The sequence below is a fragment of the Acanthisitta chloris genome, unplaced genomic scaffold, assembly GCF_000695815.1.
Source record: "Acanthisitta chloris isolate BGI_N310 unplaced genomic scaffold, ASM69581v1 scaffold17677, whole genome shotgun sequence".
In the NCBI taxonomy this organism is placed as follows: domain Eukaryota; kingdom Metazoa; phylum Chordata; class Aves; order Passeriformes; family Acanthisittidae; genus Acanthisitta; species Acanthisitta chloris.
In genome coordinates, this window is record NW_008682234.1 from 39,729 (window position 1) to 57,552 (window position 17,824).

Consider the following 17,824-nt stretch of genomic DNA (forward strand, 5'->3'; position numbering starts at 1 on the left):
GCTATGTGTCTTCAGACTGTTAAATGTAGGTGTTCTGTTACAAATTGCTGTCAGAAATTTCTAAAGCCAGCCTAGTTAGTGCGAAAAACCCACGTGACGGTTGAGAAGACAGCCAGAGCAGTGTTTTTTGGAATGGATTCTTACCGCACCTACTGGGCTTCTAATCTGTTTAGTAGTTTGGGGACTGAAGGCCAAGAAGAAGATATATATGAGATTGAGTCTCGTGTGCCTTTACCATATCCTTTTGCTCTCACTGAACACTTGGATGAGAATAATTGTGTAGTTGTAAATACTTCAATTTTTCACTTCAGCCACAAAAGAAATGGGCACATTTTAAAAGTTGTCTCTAAAATCTCCTTGCCTACACCTCCCTATTCTGTAAGTATAAAAGTTTTTAAAAGAAATTGTATTTTAAACAAGCTTAAATAGAAGATAATGCAGTGAAAAGTTATATAAACTTGTCTCTATCATTAAAGTTACTATGTACTGCTGATATACTCTTTTCCTAATTGGCTTTTATTGATCACTGAAAAAGCTTTAATTATGCAATTCTCTGATCATTCCTAACAAAAGAAGTTTAGCAGACACAGAACTATCTTAAATTCCAGAGATCTGAGATCTCTTTTTAAAGCACTTCACTGTTACTTATAACATTTTTCTCACTGAGAATAACTTGGGTTGGGTTGCAGGCTGTTCAAGTTGTTTCTCTGTAGCTTTGGTGCAGTGTAACAGTAACAGTAACTAGCACAAATGGCTGATTGCTTCCAATTGTTGACCTTAAAAATCATGTTTGTGTTTGTGCTTCTTTTTTGGTTTTTTTAATAATACCTTGAGTTGTTATTACTGAAAAGAGGTGGAGAATAATTTTTATTCTGAGTTTTAATTGGAATATTCTTGCATTTCACTCAGCCACTTTTATGGTTGTCTATGTACAGTAAAGCTATCATATGTTTCCCTTGTATCCAAGGTGGGTCTTTTATTAAGCACTTCAAAATATGAGGGTAAAGTAATATTCTAGGATTTTTTTAACTATCTCAAAGTAGTGCAGATCGTTAGCTGCAGTACTTAGACCTTTAACTCCTGTCAGAATAAATAATTAACAAGAGCAAGTTAATGATGCCCATGTAAAAAGGAATGCTGGAGAAAATAAATCAAGTATTTGAAATCAGTGTATTATTCAGACATACTTGTCAAAGTGAAGTTTTATTTATAAGTGTGCAGTGTTCTACTAAATGTTCTTCGACCCATTTTTCTGAGATTTTAAAGCAAGTTAATCTTGAACTCAGTAACTTAGCTGGAGATAGTGAGAAAGCTTATATTTTCAAAGAAATATGAGAGAATGTTTTATGAAATCTGCAAAAAAGCCATAGAAGTTACTATCTTAAAAATATCCGCCAATATCCAGAATATTAAAACAAAACAAAACAAGAGAGAGAGAGAGAGAGAGAAGCAGGAAATTAGTTACTTCGTTTTCTGATGTTGTTCTCATTTGAAGTAAATTGTCTTATTTTGAATACAAGCCACACAAAGAATTCATGCCTAGTTGAGCTCTGACTGTTTGTATTTGCATCCCTCAAAGAAGTGAATGTAGATTATAAATGTTGTAGCTGAGAAGTAGACATCTTGGTAATTGACTTCAGTTTGCTGTTACCTTATATGAACATTTTATGTAATCTAGCATTAATGTTCCTTCTCCACACATTATTTTGCTTTTCTAATTCTAATTTTAATCAGTTTTGAAATTATTACTTTGGGTATGTCTAATCTGGGCAGTAAGTATACAATTTAATGTATTTTAGACCTGTTTTTTCAGTACTTTAGGATAGTGGTGTAATAAGATTTCACTATATCTGTGGTAGTACAAATTAAATATTAACAAGCAGAGAAAATTTTTTAAAAAATCCTTAATAATTCTGCTAGGTGGACACAGTAGGAAGATGCATTGCTTTACTTACTGCCTTGCTATTTGTAAAGTGCTGCATATTCAAAATTCATATTTTCTTGGTGTTCTCATTTATCTTCATCCTAAGGAGAAAAAGAGATGAAGCACCACTTTTGTCAATTTATAGTAAAACTTCTGTAGTTTATGCAATGTTTTTTAGCCATTCTACATATACGGTGGGTGAAAGCTTACTTGTATTTAGTGCAAAACTCATGTATAAATAAAGGTGAATCTAGTGTAAACTCATAAATCAGGAACTACCGGAACAAAGACACGGAGTGAGCCAGGTGGCTCATAGAGTTCACTATTCTGACAAAACTTATTTGCTTAAACTTGTGTACTAAGTCAGTCTTCATGTTGTACTCTGCAAATGGGTGTTCAGTAAAGATCTTATCAAAGGTGCAGTGAAGTTATGTGAGACTTTCCATCACACTGTAAAGCAGCTCTTCATTAAATAGGAATGATGGAATAGTTCTTTATCAGAAAATCATTGGTTTATAAGATTTCTGTAATTTTTTTCCCTATTTTAGCTTGAACATGCTAAGATTACTCAGACAGAACTTGTGCGAGAGTCCTTCAAAAAACAACAAGAGGCCACAGAATTTATCAAGTATCAGGAAGAGCTACAGGAACGTCTTAATGAAGAAACCAAAGCCAGAGAGCAGTTGGCTTTGGAGCTTAGTAAAGCTGAAGGTGAGTAGCTTTTTTTGATGAGTTCTTAAACTTCCCACTCACTTGTCTATTAATTGGGTAAAGAAATTGGAAATTGGATCAATTTCTTTGCAAATTTTAGGATGTTACCAGCCTCTGGAGGTCCCTACCACTATCAACAGGGAAAATCCAATAATCTTTTCTGACATCAGGAAAATATGTTCAAAATCTAACAGGCACTTAATTTGTTCTCCAGGAGTAGCTTTATTGTTTTGATAGCTCAGTGTTTTGTATCCACCCAGCATTCCTACCATTATCTGTAATTAGCATTTGGAAAAGATGCAAAAAACACCTACCCCATGGGTAGGATCTTGGTAGTAGTAAGCAGAAAGATATTTTTAGTTAGTTTTGAAGCTCAGCAGTGGGAGCATACAGTGAAGTTTGACAGCCAAATGTTACTCCTGGAGAATGCTACCCTGCCAGGCTTCCTCCTCTTTTTACACAGACAGGTAATCCAACATGACTTCACATCCTATTAATAGCTGGGACGCACATAAGCTGAATAGAAGTGCAGGTTTCTAAATCAGGTGTCAAGTGTGGTGTGAGGGACAATTGGTAGCTTGTCAGTCCACACAGCAGAAACAGTGTGTGACATTAGCACCACTACTGGCTGCAACATTGCAGTAGCTTTAGCAAAACCAGAAAGGATGAAAATTCATTTCAGACGGAATAGGTTCAAATCTGGAAGAGGCATTGCTACTTTTTACTATTACATTAAGAGTGAAAAAATTTTGTATGAAACACAGAATGCAAAAATATGAAATCTTCCATCAAATATAAATGACCTCAGAATTTATAATCTGGCACATATGGAGTTACAAAACTGTTTAGTATTGAGCAATTTCAGAACGTAGGCAGCTTTTATGTCTGTTGCTGCTTTCTTTTTAGGATAATATTTTTGTCTTGATAGAATTTTATTCACAAATCTTCAATAAAAAGGTAAAAAGGTCTAATACATTAGGACAGTAATACTTAATTACAACACAGTGATACATTATTAAGTCTAATACATTAGGATTGGCATATTCATTTGGTTCATGAACTGTTGTGGAATATAAGAAACAGAATTAGATGTTAGTTTTAGCCCTTGATAAATGTATTTCACAGTTGAGCTTGTAAATTAGGTGCAGATTTATGTCACGTGTAGAGATTTAATTCAGTTCCATCTTTTGCAGGAATTCTGATGATGTGTCCCTCTTATTGCTTTAATGCTTTTAGAACTCCTGAATTAATAAAATTTTTGATCCTTCTTTTTCCTGTGAACTTCTAAAAGTAATGCACTTCCACATTTTTTAATTTTTTTTGTTGATGTTTGTCTAACAAAACAAAAATGCCATAAAGCTCTTTTAATTTAATTTCTTCTGCTCATTGAACTGAGTTGTGAGCATACTCTGACAAAGCCAAGCTACATGCTCTTACCAAATCCCTTGGATAGGTATGCAGAACAATGTCTTAGTTCATTGTACATCCAATGGTACTCTGTCTTCTCTTGAGATAAAGTATGTCATTTTTGATCATTTCTTTCTTATCACAAAAACTGCTGCAGCTGAGACATTTTCAAGCCCCTCGTGGACTGAGTGGTGTCAGATATGACTTATCTAATGTGATAGAAAAGCTAATGCAGATTTGTTCACTGAACTCTGACAACTTTAATTATGTCTCCTAGAAAGTGAAAAAAAATGTTTAAAAAATGGCAGGAGTAAATACCACAACATGTGATTATTTTAGCAGATTGCCTCTTCATTGTTTATACTTTTTTGGTGAGGTTGTGCACTCCATTTAACCTGGAAATGCCTTTTCAGCTTTCAGTCTGAAAAATACTTAGTGTGAACTGCATCTGATACAGTGGGAATAATCACTCAAGTTTGTATTGTCTCTAAGTTTTGAAGTGCTGTTAATGATGTTTCTAGTTCAGTATTTTCTGTTTCAACATCATCGTATTATGTGTCTGTGATCTCTGTGAATTCAGATCTGAAAAAAAAGATCATCTACACTGATAGCAAATGGAAACATCTTTAGTTTTCCTACATTATCAGGAGAGGGTAAAATCCATTTTAATAGTGACTCAGAACTATAGATTTGTACTGATGAAGTGTTGTCATATCAAAGACAGTTTTGTATTGAAAAAAATGCTACTTAGGTTCTGTGGATTTAGTAAGAAGAAACCTGTGCGATGGGTTTGTGTGTGTCAAACTAAGAAAGTTTACACACGCATGACTGATGTTGTATATGTCTTGGAAACCATTGGTATTCAGTGTGACAGAACACACCTTAGTGTGGAAATCTGGCACAGCTGTTTATTACCTTCTGTCACTCAGTAAAAATGTCATTTTGTGTTCTTTAGTCAGATGTTTCAGAATCAGCTGAAGCCAATACCATTACAGGATCTCAGTTTAGTTTGTACAGCTCTCAGGGAAATTCTGTGGGTTTTCCTAAGGCTTTAGCTTTTTGCTCACCTCTGCATCGAAGACTGTGCCATTTCTTACAGCCATTGTATCACTCACTTAGCTCCCCCTCAGATTGCTAGATGAAATCCTTCACCATGAAGCAAATTTTAAAAGTATACAAGGCTTTGTCAAGGTAGTGTCCAAAATTCTGTGTTAAGAACATAATTAATTGTTATGTGCTACTTTAAAAATTACAGCTTAATAGTCAAGAAATGAAATTGATTCTTAGGTGTCAACTGTTAAAGGGCTTTTTGAGAGTGATTCAGGTGCCAAACATGGACACCTGTGGCCAGTTTCGGTGCCTTATGATGTTGAAGGCATCTATACTATACCTGACCACAGAAGACCCATAATCTAACAGAAATTATGGTTTGAGGTCAGACAAATGTCATGAGCCACTTTAAATGGCAACTAAATTAATTGAAAATTCTAATTTCTTTTGTGTTTGTTATACTTGTATTTTTCCTTGGCTTTGGAGTTCCTGTTTGCTCCAGGGGTCTTACACTGAGAAAAAATAAATAGCTGTATTTGGTGTTGTGCTATCCTTCCTGCATTTTGTGCATCATGAAAGAATAACAAGAACAGGAGTAGAAGTCGTCAAGTGCTGAGTACCTAACACGCATGTGTATTTGTGTCAGAATACTGTACGGACTGCTACATGAAAAAGATCAAATTGGTTTTGATTGTCTATTTAATCTTCCCCCAAATTCATGTTTTACAGGCCTCATTGATGGTTATGCAGATGAAAAAGCATTTCTGGAAAAACAACTCCAGGAAAAAATAGATGTAATTGACCATCTTGAGCAAGAGCTACTGTGTACAGGTAACAAATTGCAGGAGTTAGAGGCTGAACAGCAGCAGGTCCAGGAAGAAAAGGAGTTGCTCTCCAGGCAGAAGGACGCGATGAGAGCAGATGCGGGGCCAGTAGAGCAGCGTATGTATTCCTCACAATCTTTCTATGAGATTTTCTTATACTTTCAAATGAAATAATAAGTAATCTTGGTGAAGGTTTCTCCCCCTGCCTTTGTAATCATGAATAAAAACGTGTAGGGCAAAATGTAGTATTTTCATACTCAGTGCCTAATGTTAGCGTGATAACTTTTCTTGATACTCAAACAAAATGTGACTGAATTTTTCGAAGTATTGAGCATTTACAAGTGTTCTTTAAGCCAGCAAAAGCTTTCTTTCTCTGAAAATCTGCTTTTATTTATATTCACACTGGAGGTGGAATATCTTGAAGTTAGCATCTATGGATAAAAGTACTGGTTTAAATACTTTACAAAGGGAATTTTAGAGTAGCAAGCATACTTAGTGGAACATGGTTGAACTGCTTATGATGGCCATATTTATTTTAGGCACAGAAGATAAACTTTTCTAACAAATTCCTCCTTTGGGGAAGAATGGCCAACAGTTGCATGATAAGGAAAGCCTGTTATCTACCAGTAATGAAACCTCTCAGCCCCGATGGTGAAAATTTCAGATAAATACCATGTCAATGTAATCTAACTAACTGCTTACTCAAAAAAAAGCATTTACCCTCATGAAGTAAATGTGTCTTTTAATTCTTCCTAAAACTAATAACTTAATGTTTTATGTTTAAGAAGGGAAGAAAATTAGAACACTGTTGTTTTAAGAAGTACTGATCTTTCAAGGATTGCAGTACTTACAGGGTGAAACTGCCATTTTATTTAATTTCTAAACGTTTATGGCAGTTTATAATGTTGCTATTTTTATAGATTACACATCTTGGTGTGTATTTGCAATTTCCTGTATCTGCTTTGTGTAACAATGAAATTTTAAAAATGACCTGTTGCTTTCTACTCTAGTAAAGAACATCCTTGTCTATGATCCCAGTTTAATTATTAGTTGTATGGTTTAGGCTTCTAAATACTTTAAAGATCTTTTCATGTGTAACAGCTGTAAGGGTAAACCATTCTATAAAGATGTGTAGGTACTTATATCATGCATACCAGAATAACTTCCCATATTCCCTAAGTTACCTCAACAACTTTGTCATTAAATGCCACATCTATCTTTGGCTTCATTTTCTCTTACATTGTTGCACCACAAGAAAACTATAGCTGGCATGTGAATTACTTTGCTTCTTTTTTTTTTTTGTTCTCTCTCTCTCTCTCTATTCTCCTAGGCCTAGTAGATGCTGCAATCGATGCAGCTTCCCAAGCAGGTGTGTTTGTATGTTGCATGGCCAATCTGTAACTGGGTGGAAGACTTACACGTACTGACATTGTTAATCAGGATTATTGGGCTTTTGGTTTACTGACATTACTTGCAATTCTTACTGGCCTGCAGCTTTGATGTTGTATTTCATACTCAGTTTCACATTTCGCTAACAACGTTTCTTATAATTTGTAAGCATAATAAGCAAACTCATCAATAACCATCATCTTATTCACCTATGAATTACAGATGCTTAGATAGAAGGATATTTTTGTAGCCTTTTATTTATTTTTATATCCAAATACAGCTGAGTCATTCGTTATGATAACTAAAAACTCTATTATACTGATATTTAATGATTGCCCAGAAATGAGAATTGGTTAAATATGATGTAAGATGATGGTGCCTAAAGGATCTTTCTTCTATAGTGAAAGTAAATTTTATTGTTTCTGTCTAAATATCAATCCTGTTTCAAAGTTTCTCCAAATGTAAGTGCACTTTGCAGTTTGGATTTTTCCTCAAGGGATTTGTACGGTTAGTTCATGTGTACTTCGCTGGGCTGTGGCTTAAGGGTCTTGATAAAGTGGTTTGGGGGTTTACTATATGTGCTTGCCAGCTTTTTCATGAAGACTCAAAATCAGGCATCCATGCAGTTGCTAATTTTGCAAAGCTCCAGTTACAGGTCAGTAATTTCCCTCTCTGTCTGCCCAGCAACCTCGCTAAGTCTTGCAGTATGTCCCTCAAATTTGTTATATGTATTACATTAAATAATGAAGACTGGGAGTGGATTGATTTTACTGGCGCTGTGGATGAGAAGAGGGTTGGGTTTTCTGTGCTTCATTGTTAAACTTCTCTGCTGACTCTAGCTATGGTTTGAACCCTTGCATTTTATTTTCTTTTCGATTGTACAATGACCTTTGAATTGATATGAAACTTAAATGGGAAAGTGATCTGATACAACTTCAGTAGCAGTCCTTTGAAGGCTAACTAAAGGAGAGTAATTTTAATATGAATTTGTTTTAGTCATTATCATGATTATTTCTCAGAGGAAAAAAAATTTTTCAAAAAAATCATAAAACCCAAGCCAGTTCACATCCTTCTGCAGATTACAGCATGGATACCTTGGGGAGTGGTTTTGCTTCATAACATTACTAAACTATTCGTATCTAAAAGTAACATGTGATGCTTTTATTATACCCAGAATTGCTGGAGGAAACAGAAAAGCTAATGAAAGAAAAAATTGAAGTACAACGTCAAGCTGAAAAAGAGCATGATGACCTTCAGAAGCAAGTGAAAGTCTTGGAAATAGACTTGGAAGAACAGGTCAATCGTTTCATAGAGCTGGAGCAAGAAAAAAATGCAGAACTAATGGACTTAAGGCAGCAAAACCAGGCTTTGGAGAAGCAACTTGAAAAAACAAGAAAATTTCTAGATGTAAGTATGGAGAAAAAATAATTTCATGAAGGTGGGTGGGTACCTGTACTGAGGTCCAGTTCAGGGGAAATGCTATTTTTTCTCAGATTTTGAGCAAACATAAAGAAGCAGATGATAGTACCAGTGTTATGGGTTCTAGCCCAAGTATTTAATTAGCATTTTAAAAGTTGATAATTAGAGGTGTTTGCTTGAATCAGCTCTGTATTTCTAAGTATAAATTAATAGGCTTCTTAAATGTTTATAATAAGGAGAATCTTCAAAATTAATGAGGAAACATAAATTTTTGTGACCTTCATTTTTAAACAGTTTGGGCAATGTTTGGAGGATATTTTTTGCAATAAGGATGTGAAACACTGGAACAAGTTGTCCAGAAAGGTGGCAAATGCCCCTGGAACCATTCAAGGCCAGGTTGGACAGGGCTCTGAGCGACTTGATCTAGTTGAAGATGACCCTGCTCATTGCAGCAGGTTGGACTAGATGAGTTTTAAAGGTCCCTGCCAACCCAAACTATTCTATGATTTTTTGAATTAAGTAGTCAACTTTATTTGTATTTGGAAACTGAAAGCATAATTTTTCTTAAGGTTTCTTCTGTAGTCTTCTTTTATAGTCTTCCTTCATAGATAGTATCCAAGAATCTACCTCCAGATGTTAAGCTACACCTTCCAGCCAGTTATATTGTACTGTACTTGTCCCCATTCGCAGTAGCAGCTGTCTTTATTTTACCCAAGTTCTTCCTGCCTTAGGCTGTCTCAGCACTTTTGTTTTGGACTCTACCTTATTTTCAGCAAGCACCATCCTTCTCTCCTCATCCTTTGCCCATTTTATTCCTATTAAGTGTCAGGGCTGCTCTTGGGAGAAAACTATTGTTTCATGCCTCCTCAATTAACTCTCTAGCTAACAGCAGTAGGGTGAAATAATTTTTTACGTAATAAATATAACACCCTATGGCACCTTCTCTGCGTGGTCTTATTACTAAGCAATATTAAAGGAGAGATCTGTCAAGACACTTCTTAGCACAAATGCTTTATTTCAGTTTCTACGATTACAAGATTATTTTTCTCACTGAAACTAGTGTGTCATAATAGGACAAGGTTTAGAAGTAAAAATTTTTATTACAAATCCCATAGTCATACATGGTTTATGGTTTGGTTCCTTGAGACAGCAGGTGAGTGTTGAAAGTCTGCAGCACGTAAAGGTTCAGATTTTACTCTGGTTTCCTGAATTTTTGCAAATTTTTTTTTCTGATGGCTCCTCATCAGTATTAAGCACAGAGTTAATTTCTATTTATGCTGTGTTTATGAAAGACAAACATTGGGAAAGAAAATCATAAAATGTTGGCTTACTACCATTTGTGTAGTGTAGAAGAAACAAGATTGTCATTTTTGTGACATACTACTTAATGTGTCTATGCTATGCTAATTTTTTGATGAAAAAAATGTGAACTTTGTTGCCTTAAATGAGAAAGAAGTTTTTGTTAATGGTAGTTGCAGTAGGTTCTGCTGCCTTAAAAAATAGTGGCATACTGTTACCAGCCTCACATTAACAGAAGTAAGAAGTAGTAATATACTTAATTTAGTTTTTAAGTCAGATGGTGTATCCACATGATTCCCTAACTTTCAGGAGCAAGCAATTGATCGAGAGCACGAGAGAGATGTATTCCAGCAAGAGATCCAGAAGCTGGAACAACAGCTTAAGATTCCACAAAGGAGTCAGCCTGTCAATGAACATCAAACCAGAGAGGTAAGACATTACTTATACTTGAAGAGTATAAATGACAAGTTGACAGCTGTTAAGGTATTTTGAGCTATTTTATGATGTACCTAATCTGCATCCATTTACAAGCCAGGAAAGTAAATCCCCTGAGATGAAGAGTAAGCTGTCAGGGGAAAGTGGTGAAACTGTGTTTGGGTGTTTTTTAGGCTGGTTGGTTGTTTGGTTTTAGCAGTAGACATACAGAAACTTCATAACTTTCAAAAAGTCTCTTTCATGTAACTTAGAAAACCCACTGTTCTCAAAAGCCTGTGGAAACATTCAGGACTACTTGAACAATTTCACGTGTTGTTTTGTGACATCCTGTTCATAGCACAGGTACACACTGAAGGAACCGAGTTACTGAGGTTTAGCACCTGAGATGTAATACACTTGAACCTCCCCAGTGAAAGTCTGTTCTCACTGAAACAGGTTTAGTGACTACAGGTTTAGAACAGCAGCTCGGGGAGTCACAGAAAAGTCTTAGACCCATGACAATGAAGAAAAGTGGCAGCAGTGCAAATGCTATATATTATGGGGCTTTTGCATGTTTTCTTTGATGGCCTGTTAGTCAATTAAATTGGGGAGTTTTGGTGGGTTTTCTTGTGTCCTGCTTTTTGATCAAGGATGATACTTTTGCATGTTTTTCTTGCTTAATTTGCAATATTAAAATGCCCTTTACTAGGTTGCACTGTTGATTTTTCAAATCAAAGATCTTACTGAGGTAGTTCAGTTGCTGTAATTCAATTCTTAAATATTAGCAATATTTAGTATTCTATATTATATAGAATAGTGACAGGTGTCCCTGCTCATGGCAGGAGGGTTGGAACTAGGTGATCTTTAAGGTCCCTTCCAACACAAACCATTCTATGATTCTAGGCTATAGTTTAGGACTATAAACAGTCATAGGACAGAAATTGATACATGTGAGATATAAGTTGTCAAAATACTTATTTACTTAGATTTCACAGGTTTAGAAGTGTATTTCATGGTAGTTTTTAATATATTTTAATATAAAAGTTTGTAAAAAATCTTACAAAGTGTTGGGTCAGTACTGTGCAATTTGGCTCACATCAGCCCCTGTGAACAATTGAATCATGAAGCTAGCTGTCTATGTGTTAAACAACACGTGGAACAATTCTGTGTATATATCCTTCTGTTGCAGACTCTGTACACTCCTTTCTTGCTGGCACCTCACACACATGGAGCTGACTTTAGCACAATTAATTGTCCTTAAGCCACAATGTTAATTTTGGGTTCATTTTCAAAATTGTTAGCATAATAAAAATTGTCCTCTTTGTCTGTACAGAATCTATATGTAAAAATCATGATTTATATGCACATATACATACACAAGTTGGCAAATATGCTACGTGGAAATGTAAAGCATGCTTTAAAGTGAAAAACAGCCATAACTGTGATGGAAATTTTGAGATTTGTATTAGATATTTTGAAATTAGAATTATTTAGTAGGTAGAAAGAGAGACAATAAGATAACCCTGCAAGCAGGTGTAGCAGCCATTTGCATGCTGGGTGGTGTTGAATGTGATACATTGCAAATTATAAACAGAATTTTCAGCAGTGAATTAGATTTACATTTAATTTTTATCCAATGAGGCACATAGTCTTACTGTATAGTATGTTTTGATGTCACAGTGTTCCTTGGAATATTTAATAATTTTATCATTATTTCTCATGCTTTTCTGAGGTAGCTTCTTTATTTGTCATAGTTACAGTGTTTGAAATCCTCTTCTCCTTTGAGTAAATGTCATGAGCATTTTCAGTTGCTAACGCTGGTTTTTTTTACTGTTATTTCAGCTTTGTCAGCTTACTCCAGGGAGGGTTGTTGTACAGAGTCTGCTCTAGGCTTGATTTTTCTTTTTCCATTTCTCTCTCAGGACTTTTCTGAGGTCACTTCAGACTTTGATGTTACTCATGGATGGATAACGTCAATAATACCATCCTGTCAGCTTTATGTTCTGGTCCTCTTCTCTCCTATCTATTGAAATGCTTTGGGTCTTCTACCTTTTGGCTACATCGTAACTTCCTAATTGTAAATACTGAAATCAGTTTCTTGAGTGGGACAAAGATTTACTTTCCAAGTCTCTTGCTCGATTGCTTAGTTTAACTCAGGTCTTAACTCTACATCATACCATGGATTTGTTATGCATCTTTCTTATCTGTAATTTCAATTAATAATTTTTGAAATACAGCTAGAAATGGATAAATATTCCTATCTCTACTACTTCAGTGTATCTTCTAATATGTTGTTTCTGAGCTGCAAACATCTGACCTACTGAGACTCAGAATGCGTTATTTGAATGCTTTGTTCCTTGTAGAAAGTGGAATTATATCATCCATGACATCTGTTTGGTCCCATTTAACAAACCCAATAAGAAAACAAAGCTTCCTGTTTCTTGAGATTGACGTATAGCAATTCTCTTCAATGTTAAAGACTCAGTTTTAGGGTATTTCCGTATGTCACCTCCTTCTTTTGAATAATTTTGTCACAGATTTTTAGAACTATGTTATTCCTCAAAGAGGCAAATAGCATCTTGACCTTAGGGTCAAGACATTCCATCTGTAGATGTTAAAGGCACCTTTTTAGTGGGCTGCATGGGAATGCCATGCTACTTGCTTTTAGCTGACCTAGAGTCTGAAGGCTTCAGAAGGACAAGGTCAGTTCTACAGAGCAGGTGATATAGCACAGAACATATTGCTTCCTAAAAAATGCTGTTCATATTTGTTGGATGTAGTACTGGAGTATTCTAACTGTGCATTCTATTTCACCTAAAGAGTAGGAGTTCTGTTATGGGAAAAAAAAGAGGGATATATTTTCTCTGTCAAAAATGAGTGGTGTTGCTATTGCTAGCAAACCCTTCCAGTGTAGTAGAATATATTGATCTTCTTGCCGTATTGTCACCAGGTTGAACAGTTAACAAATAACCTCAAAGAAAAAACAGACAAATGCAGTGAGCTTTTGCTCTCCAAGGAGCAGCTTCAAAGAGATGTGCAAGAACGAAATGAAGAAATTGAGAAACTAGAATGTAGGATAAGAGAACTGGAACAAGCCTTAATCATCAGTGCAGACAACTTGCAAAAGGTATTCCTTAGTCTAAAATGATAAAGTATTTGCTACTTTCTTACCTTCTTGAGACCTATGCAGTGTATTTTTAAATCTGATTATTTTTAATATTGTTTCTGTTTAAAGGTAGAGGAAAGGAAACAGTTTGGCACCATCATAGTAAAGGGGGAGTTACCTCTTGAAGTACAACTGCAAGCTGAACGAGAAGCTGTGGACAGAAAGGAAAAGGAGGTAAAATACCTGTGAAATGTTCCATCTTTCCACTGATATTTTGGTTGCCAGTTTTTCCTTTCTGTTGAGTTTAGTGAACTGTACAGATAAAATTTTTTACAGCTCAAAGAGACGGTGGTCCAAATCCCTTTGAAAGTCACTTGTGAGCCATGATAATTGTTGTTCTGCTTTACAGCTCAAAGAGACAGTGGTCCAAATCCCTTTGAAAGTCGCTTGTGAGCCATGATAATTGTTGTTCTGTGTTAATATCTATGACTTGCAAGAGTCTCTCTGAAATCAAAATTCAGTCCAATTAAGAAAAACCTTCATGGTGATTTCAACCCTTTTTTAATGGGGTGTAAAATTGCATTCAGTTTAAGGACTCAGAATGTTGCTGGGTACACATTCTTTTATTTGTGCATTGCAAACCAGTTTACTGTAGACATTGTAGTGGAAAATGATAGCATTTAATTTTTGGTATGGCTGTTTACTCCTTTTCTATCATTTGGGCAACATAGGTCACAAACCTTGAGGAACAATTGGAGCAATTTCGAGAGGAGCTAGAAAATAAAAATGAAGAAGTTCAGCAATTGCACATGCAGCTAGAAATTCAGCGAAAGGAGTCCACTACACACTTGCAAGAACTTGAACAAGAGAACAAATTATTTAAGGTAACTGCATAACAGAATAAAGCCTAGAGCTTTATTCTCCCTCCTTCCCAAAAATAAATGCCAAATTCTTCCCCTTTCTCAAGCATTCCACATTTCAACATGCAAAAATATTAAAAAGCTCATAAAAATACTTCTCATTCCATGATTTTTTTTCTGAATTTTAATTCCTATGCCTTAAATACCCGTACAAGAATATGAAGAAAATGTTATGTTCAAGTGTAACATGTTTTTGGGGTTCTTTTTGGCAGGATGAAATGGAAATTCTGGGACTAGCTATCCAGAAATCCGAAGATGCCACCATAAAGGACCATCATTTAGTGGCTGGGAGGCTTGCTCACATCATGCAAGAAAAGGAGCAGGAAATACATCATCTTCATGAACAAATTGCAAAACTGCAACAGCAACTTGAAGTCACAACTGACAACCGGGTACATACTTCTGAAATCTTTTGCAGAGCTGTACTGTGTGTTGTTAGCTGTTTGAAGGAAAAAACCTTTCTGTCCCCTACATTATTTTCTATTATTGCCTTAATTTAAGAATGAAAATGCTTCAGTCTCAAGCAACCCTTTAAACCTAATCTCTTTTTCCTCTTTAGTGTTGCTTTTAATGAAAGATTTTTTTTTCTTGCTTTTCTTTTTAATTATTCTGCCTTATTTCTGATGGAGTTTTTGTCTTAAAGTCTTCATTCTTTATTCTTCCTCTGCTTCTGAACCTTTAATAGTATACAGGTAGCTGAATTCAGTCTCAACATTCATTTTAGCATCTTCCCTCCCATGACTGAATGTAATTCAGTGTTATGTTCCAGTGACACCTGCTGGATCACATTGGATTTTACAGGTTTTTTAGCAGCTGAGCTTTTAAGTCCCATGAGCTTGTGGGAATACTTTGTCATCATACCAGTTTTGGCAACATTTTAATCCAGTTTCAAGCCTGGAGGTACAAACAAAATTCAGCGTTTTGTTAGAAATAGCAAGAAAGAAAGAAGCTGAGATTTAACATATCCGGTTTCAAGCCTGGAGGTACAAATAAAATTCAGCGTTTTGTTAGAAATATCAAGAAAGAAAGAAGCTGAGATTTAACACCTGTAGCTTTGTTATTTTTCAGTTGTGTGTTTTTCTGATGATCAACTTCATCTTCTTTTGTCTTACTTCCATTTTTTACAGATATAACATATTTGGTTTCAACAGAAATTCTATTTATTTTGCACTGATGTAAGTAACAGCAGAAACAGGACTTCAGTCGCACATTTATTATAGAAAGAAAAATTAATTTTTTTCAGTGGATGAATTTTGTGTTCTGACCATTTTAAATGTCATTTATTAGTCATAAGCTTTAACTCAAAAGCAAGTATTATGTACTAAGTGAAGAACAGGGTTTCTGTTACGCCTCATTACCTGACTGAACATTTAGGCTAGGACATACTGAATGCATTCAAATAGAGCTCTGACTAAGCTTGATAATCTCACTGAGTTTTTATGTGCAAAGATTAGTTATAATGACCCTCAGTGAATAATGTCAGAACTTTAAATTGGATTTAGGAAATTGGATTTAAGAAACATCATACTTCAGGAATCCAGAATGGTTCTGCTCTATACAATGACCCCAGAAATAGAGTTACAATTATTGCCTTGAGAAAAACACCCAGGATTCAGTTATAGTTCACTCTAATGATTGGTTCTTCTCCTATTATATGAAGCTTCATTTTCGTAATTTCATCCTCTTACTTGGTTTTATTTTCCAGGACATTAAATAATTGCTCTGCTTGATTATGAGATCAGTATTAAATATATCAATAGATTATTCTTAGGTCAATCCCTTTCCTAGTCCCTTAGACATCTTCATCCCACTAAGTGCTTTTCTTTTAATTACTGTATTTGCCTTTTGTAGGCCTTTATTCCATTGTGGTATGAAGAACAGAAACTTACGCTGAGTTGATAGCAACCACCAGGGTCACTGTTCTTTCTTCTGCCTGTGGCACAGGGGTTGAAATTAGATAATCTTTACCCAAACTATTCTATGATTCTAAGACTTGTTCAGAGTTTATTTAGTGCTTTTGGGCTTCCTCTGGTCTTGGTGGCTTTTTAAAATTAAGTTCTTGGTTGGTAAATCAGCCCCTCTCATTTATATGGTCACATTTATAATTTAGTTTTGTACATATTATGCTTACTACAAAGTCATCTTATTCTGTTTAGCTAAGTGCAATGAAGTATTGAGAGATAACGAAAAATGCTTGGCTATTTCAGTAATTAATTTAGTCATCTTTCTTCTTTTCTGCATTTTTCTTCATATTTCTAAAGGGAAAACTCTTTTAGAGTTCTTACCTATTTTAGGTAACATAACTTTTTTTATTTTATAATGCATCTTTCCAAACGTTGACATATTTTCTTCTGCTTTTTTCATTTCCTGTGCAGAAGCACTGTTCATTTCAGGTCTCCAAACATTCTCTTTAAAAAATACATGTGTACACACCCATAAACAGACAAACACCTGTTTAGGTTTGTGGTAGGAAATATTGGAGTCAACTGGTAGGTGTTTTCTGTGGTCTCAGATTAAAAAGCATGTTATAATAGTATTTTTCAACACAATTAATAGCAGGTCTATTTGTATATAAAATACGTATTAATCTTAATTGGCTGTTTGCTATATAAATCTATTTAACCATATGAATGAGTGATATTTTTGCAAGAGCAAAGTATCTCTCTAATGTAACATAGCTGACCTGTATATTGTAAGCTTGAGGATTTTTTCAAAGAAAGTTCTTTATGTAATGTCATTTAGGAAAATTAATCTGTAAGTTTTAAGCTTCATAAATCTTGGTTCGTTGGAATACTTTGAGTAAAGAAGATTGAACAGCAGACATGACCACTCCACTAGTGTCTGTTTAATTTTCAATAAAAAGGACATGACAGAGCTTTAGACCAAACTGTTAGGAAAAAATGTAGTTTGAGCACTTAAACTTCAGTATTTGATATCCCTGTGAATGTTACAAATGCTTTCAGTTCATCTGGTGTTTTAATACCTTTTTTGTAGCTCGTTAAGATCATGGGCTACTTTGTCAGTCTAGTTTGAAGATGTCCTGATTCTCATAAAGCTTTAGAAGAGACATCCCACTAAGAAATTCACTGGAAACATGCTTTCCTGTACAAGGTGTTCCAGTGTTTGATTAAACTGTTTCTGTGAAGTCCAGGACAAAAATTATCTGAGGGTTTAAAATGTTTATAATAGCTGTTATAAAGTCCCTTTCTTGGGTTTGGTTGGGTTTTTTACAGATTATTGAGGAGCAAAATGAGCATATACGGGAGCTTGAAGCCCAGGTAGAATGTCTGAAGAGTGACCAAGAACGTGTGAAGAAAAAGAACGATGAGGAAGTGGAGCAGTTGAATGATGTAATTGATAA

At 35.1% G+C, this 17,824-nt stretch overlaps 1 protein-coding gene across 1 annotated transcript in view; it reads left to right on the forward strand.

Annotated features, from left to right (window-relative positions):
* Positions 1–17,824, forward strand: part of AKAP9 (A kinase (PRKA) anchor protein 9) — a gene marked incomplete at its 5' end in the record, with an annotated part of 76,403 nt that overhangs the window by 38,405 nt on the left and 20,174 nt on the right. The window contains 9 exon segments of the mRNA XM_009078457.1: positions 2,473–2,635; positions 5,822–6,034; positions 8,480–8,712; positions 10,333–10,452; positions 13,388–13,564; positions 13,673–13,777; positions 14,275–14,427; positions 14,676–14,855; positions 17,697–17,822. Coding sequence (XP_009076705.1) covers positions 2,473–2,635; positions 5,822–6,034; positions 8,480–8,712; positions 10,333–10,452; positions 13,388–13,564; positions 13,673–13,777; positions 14,275–14,427; positions 14,676–14,855; positions 17,697–17,822 — 1,470 coding nt within the window.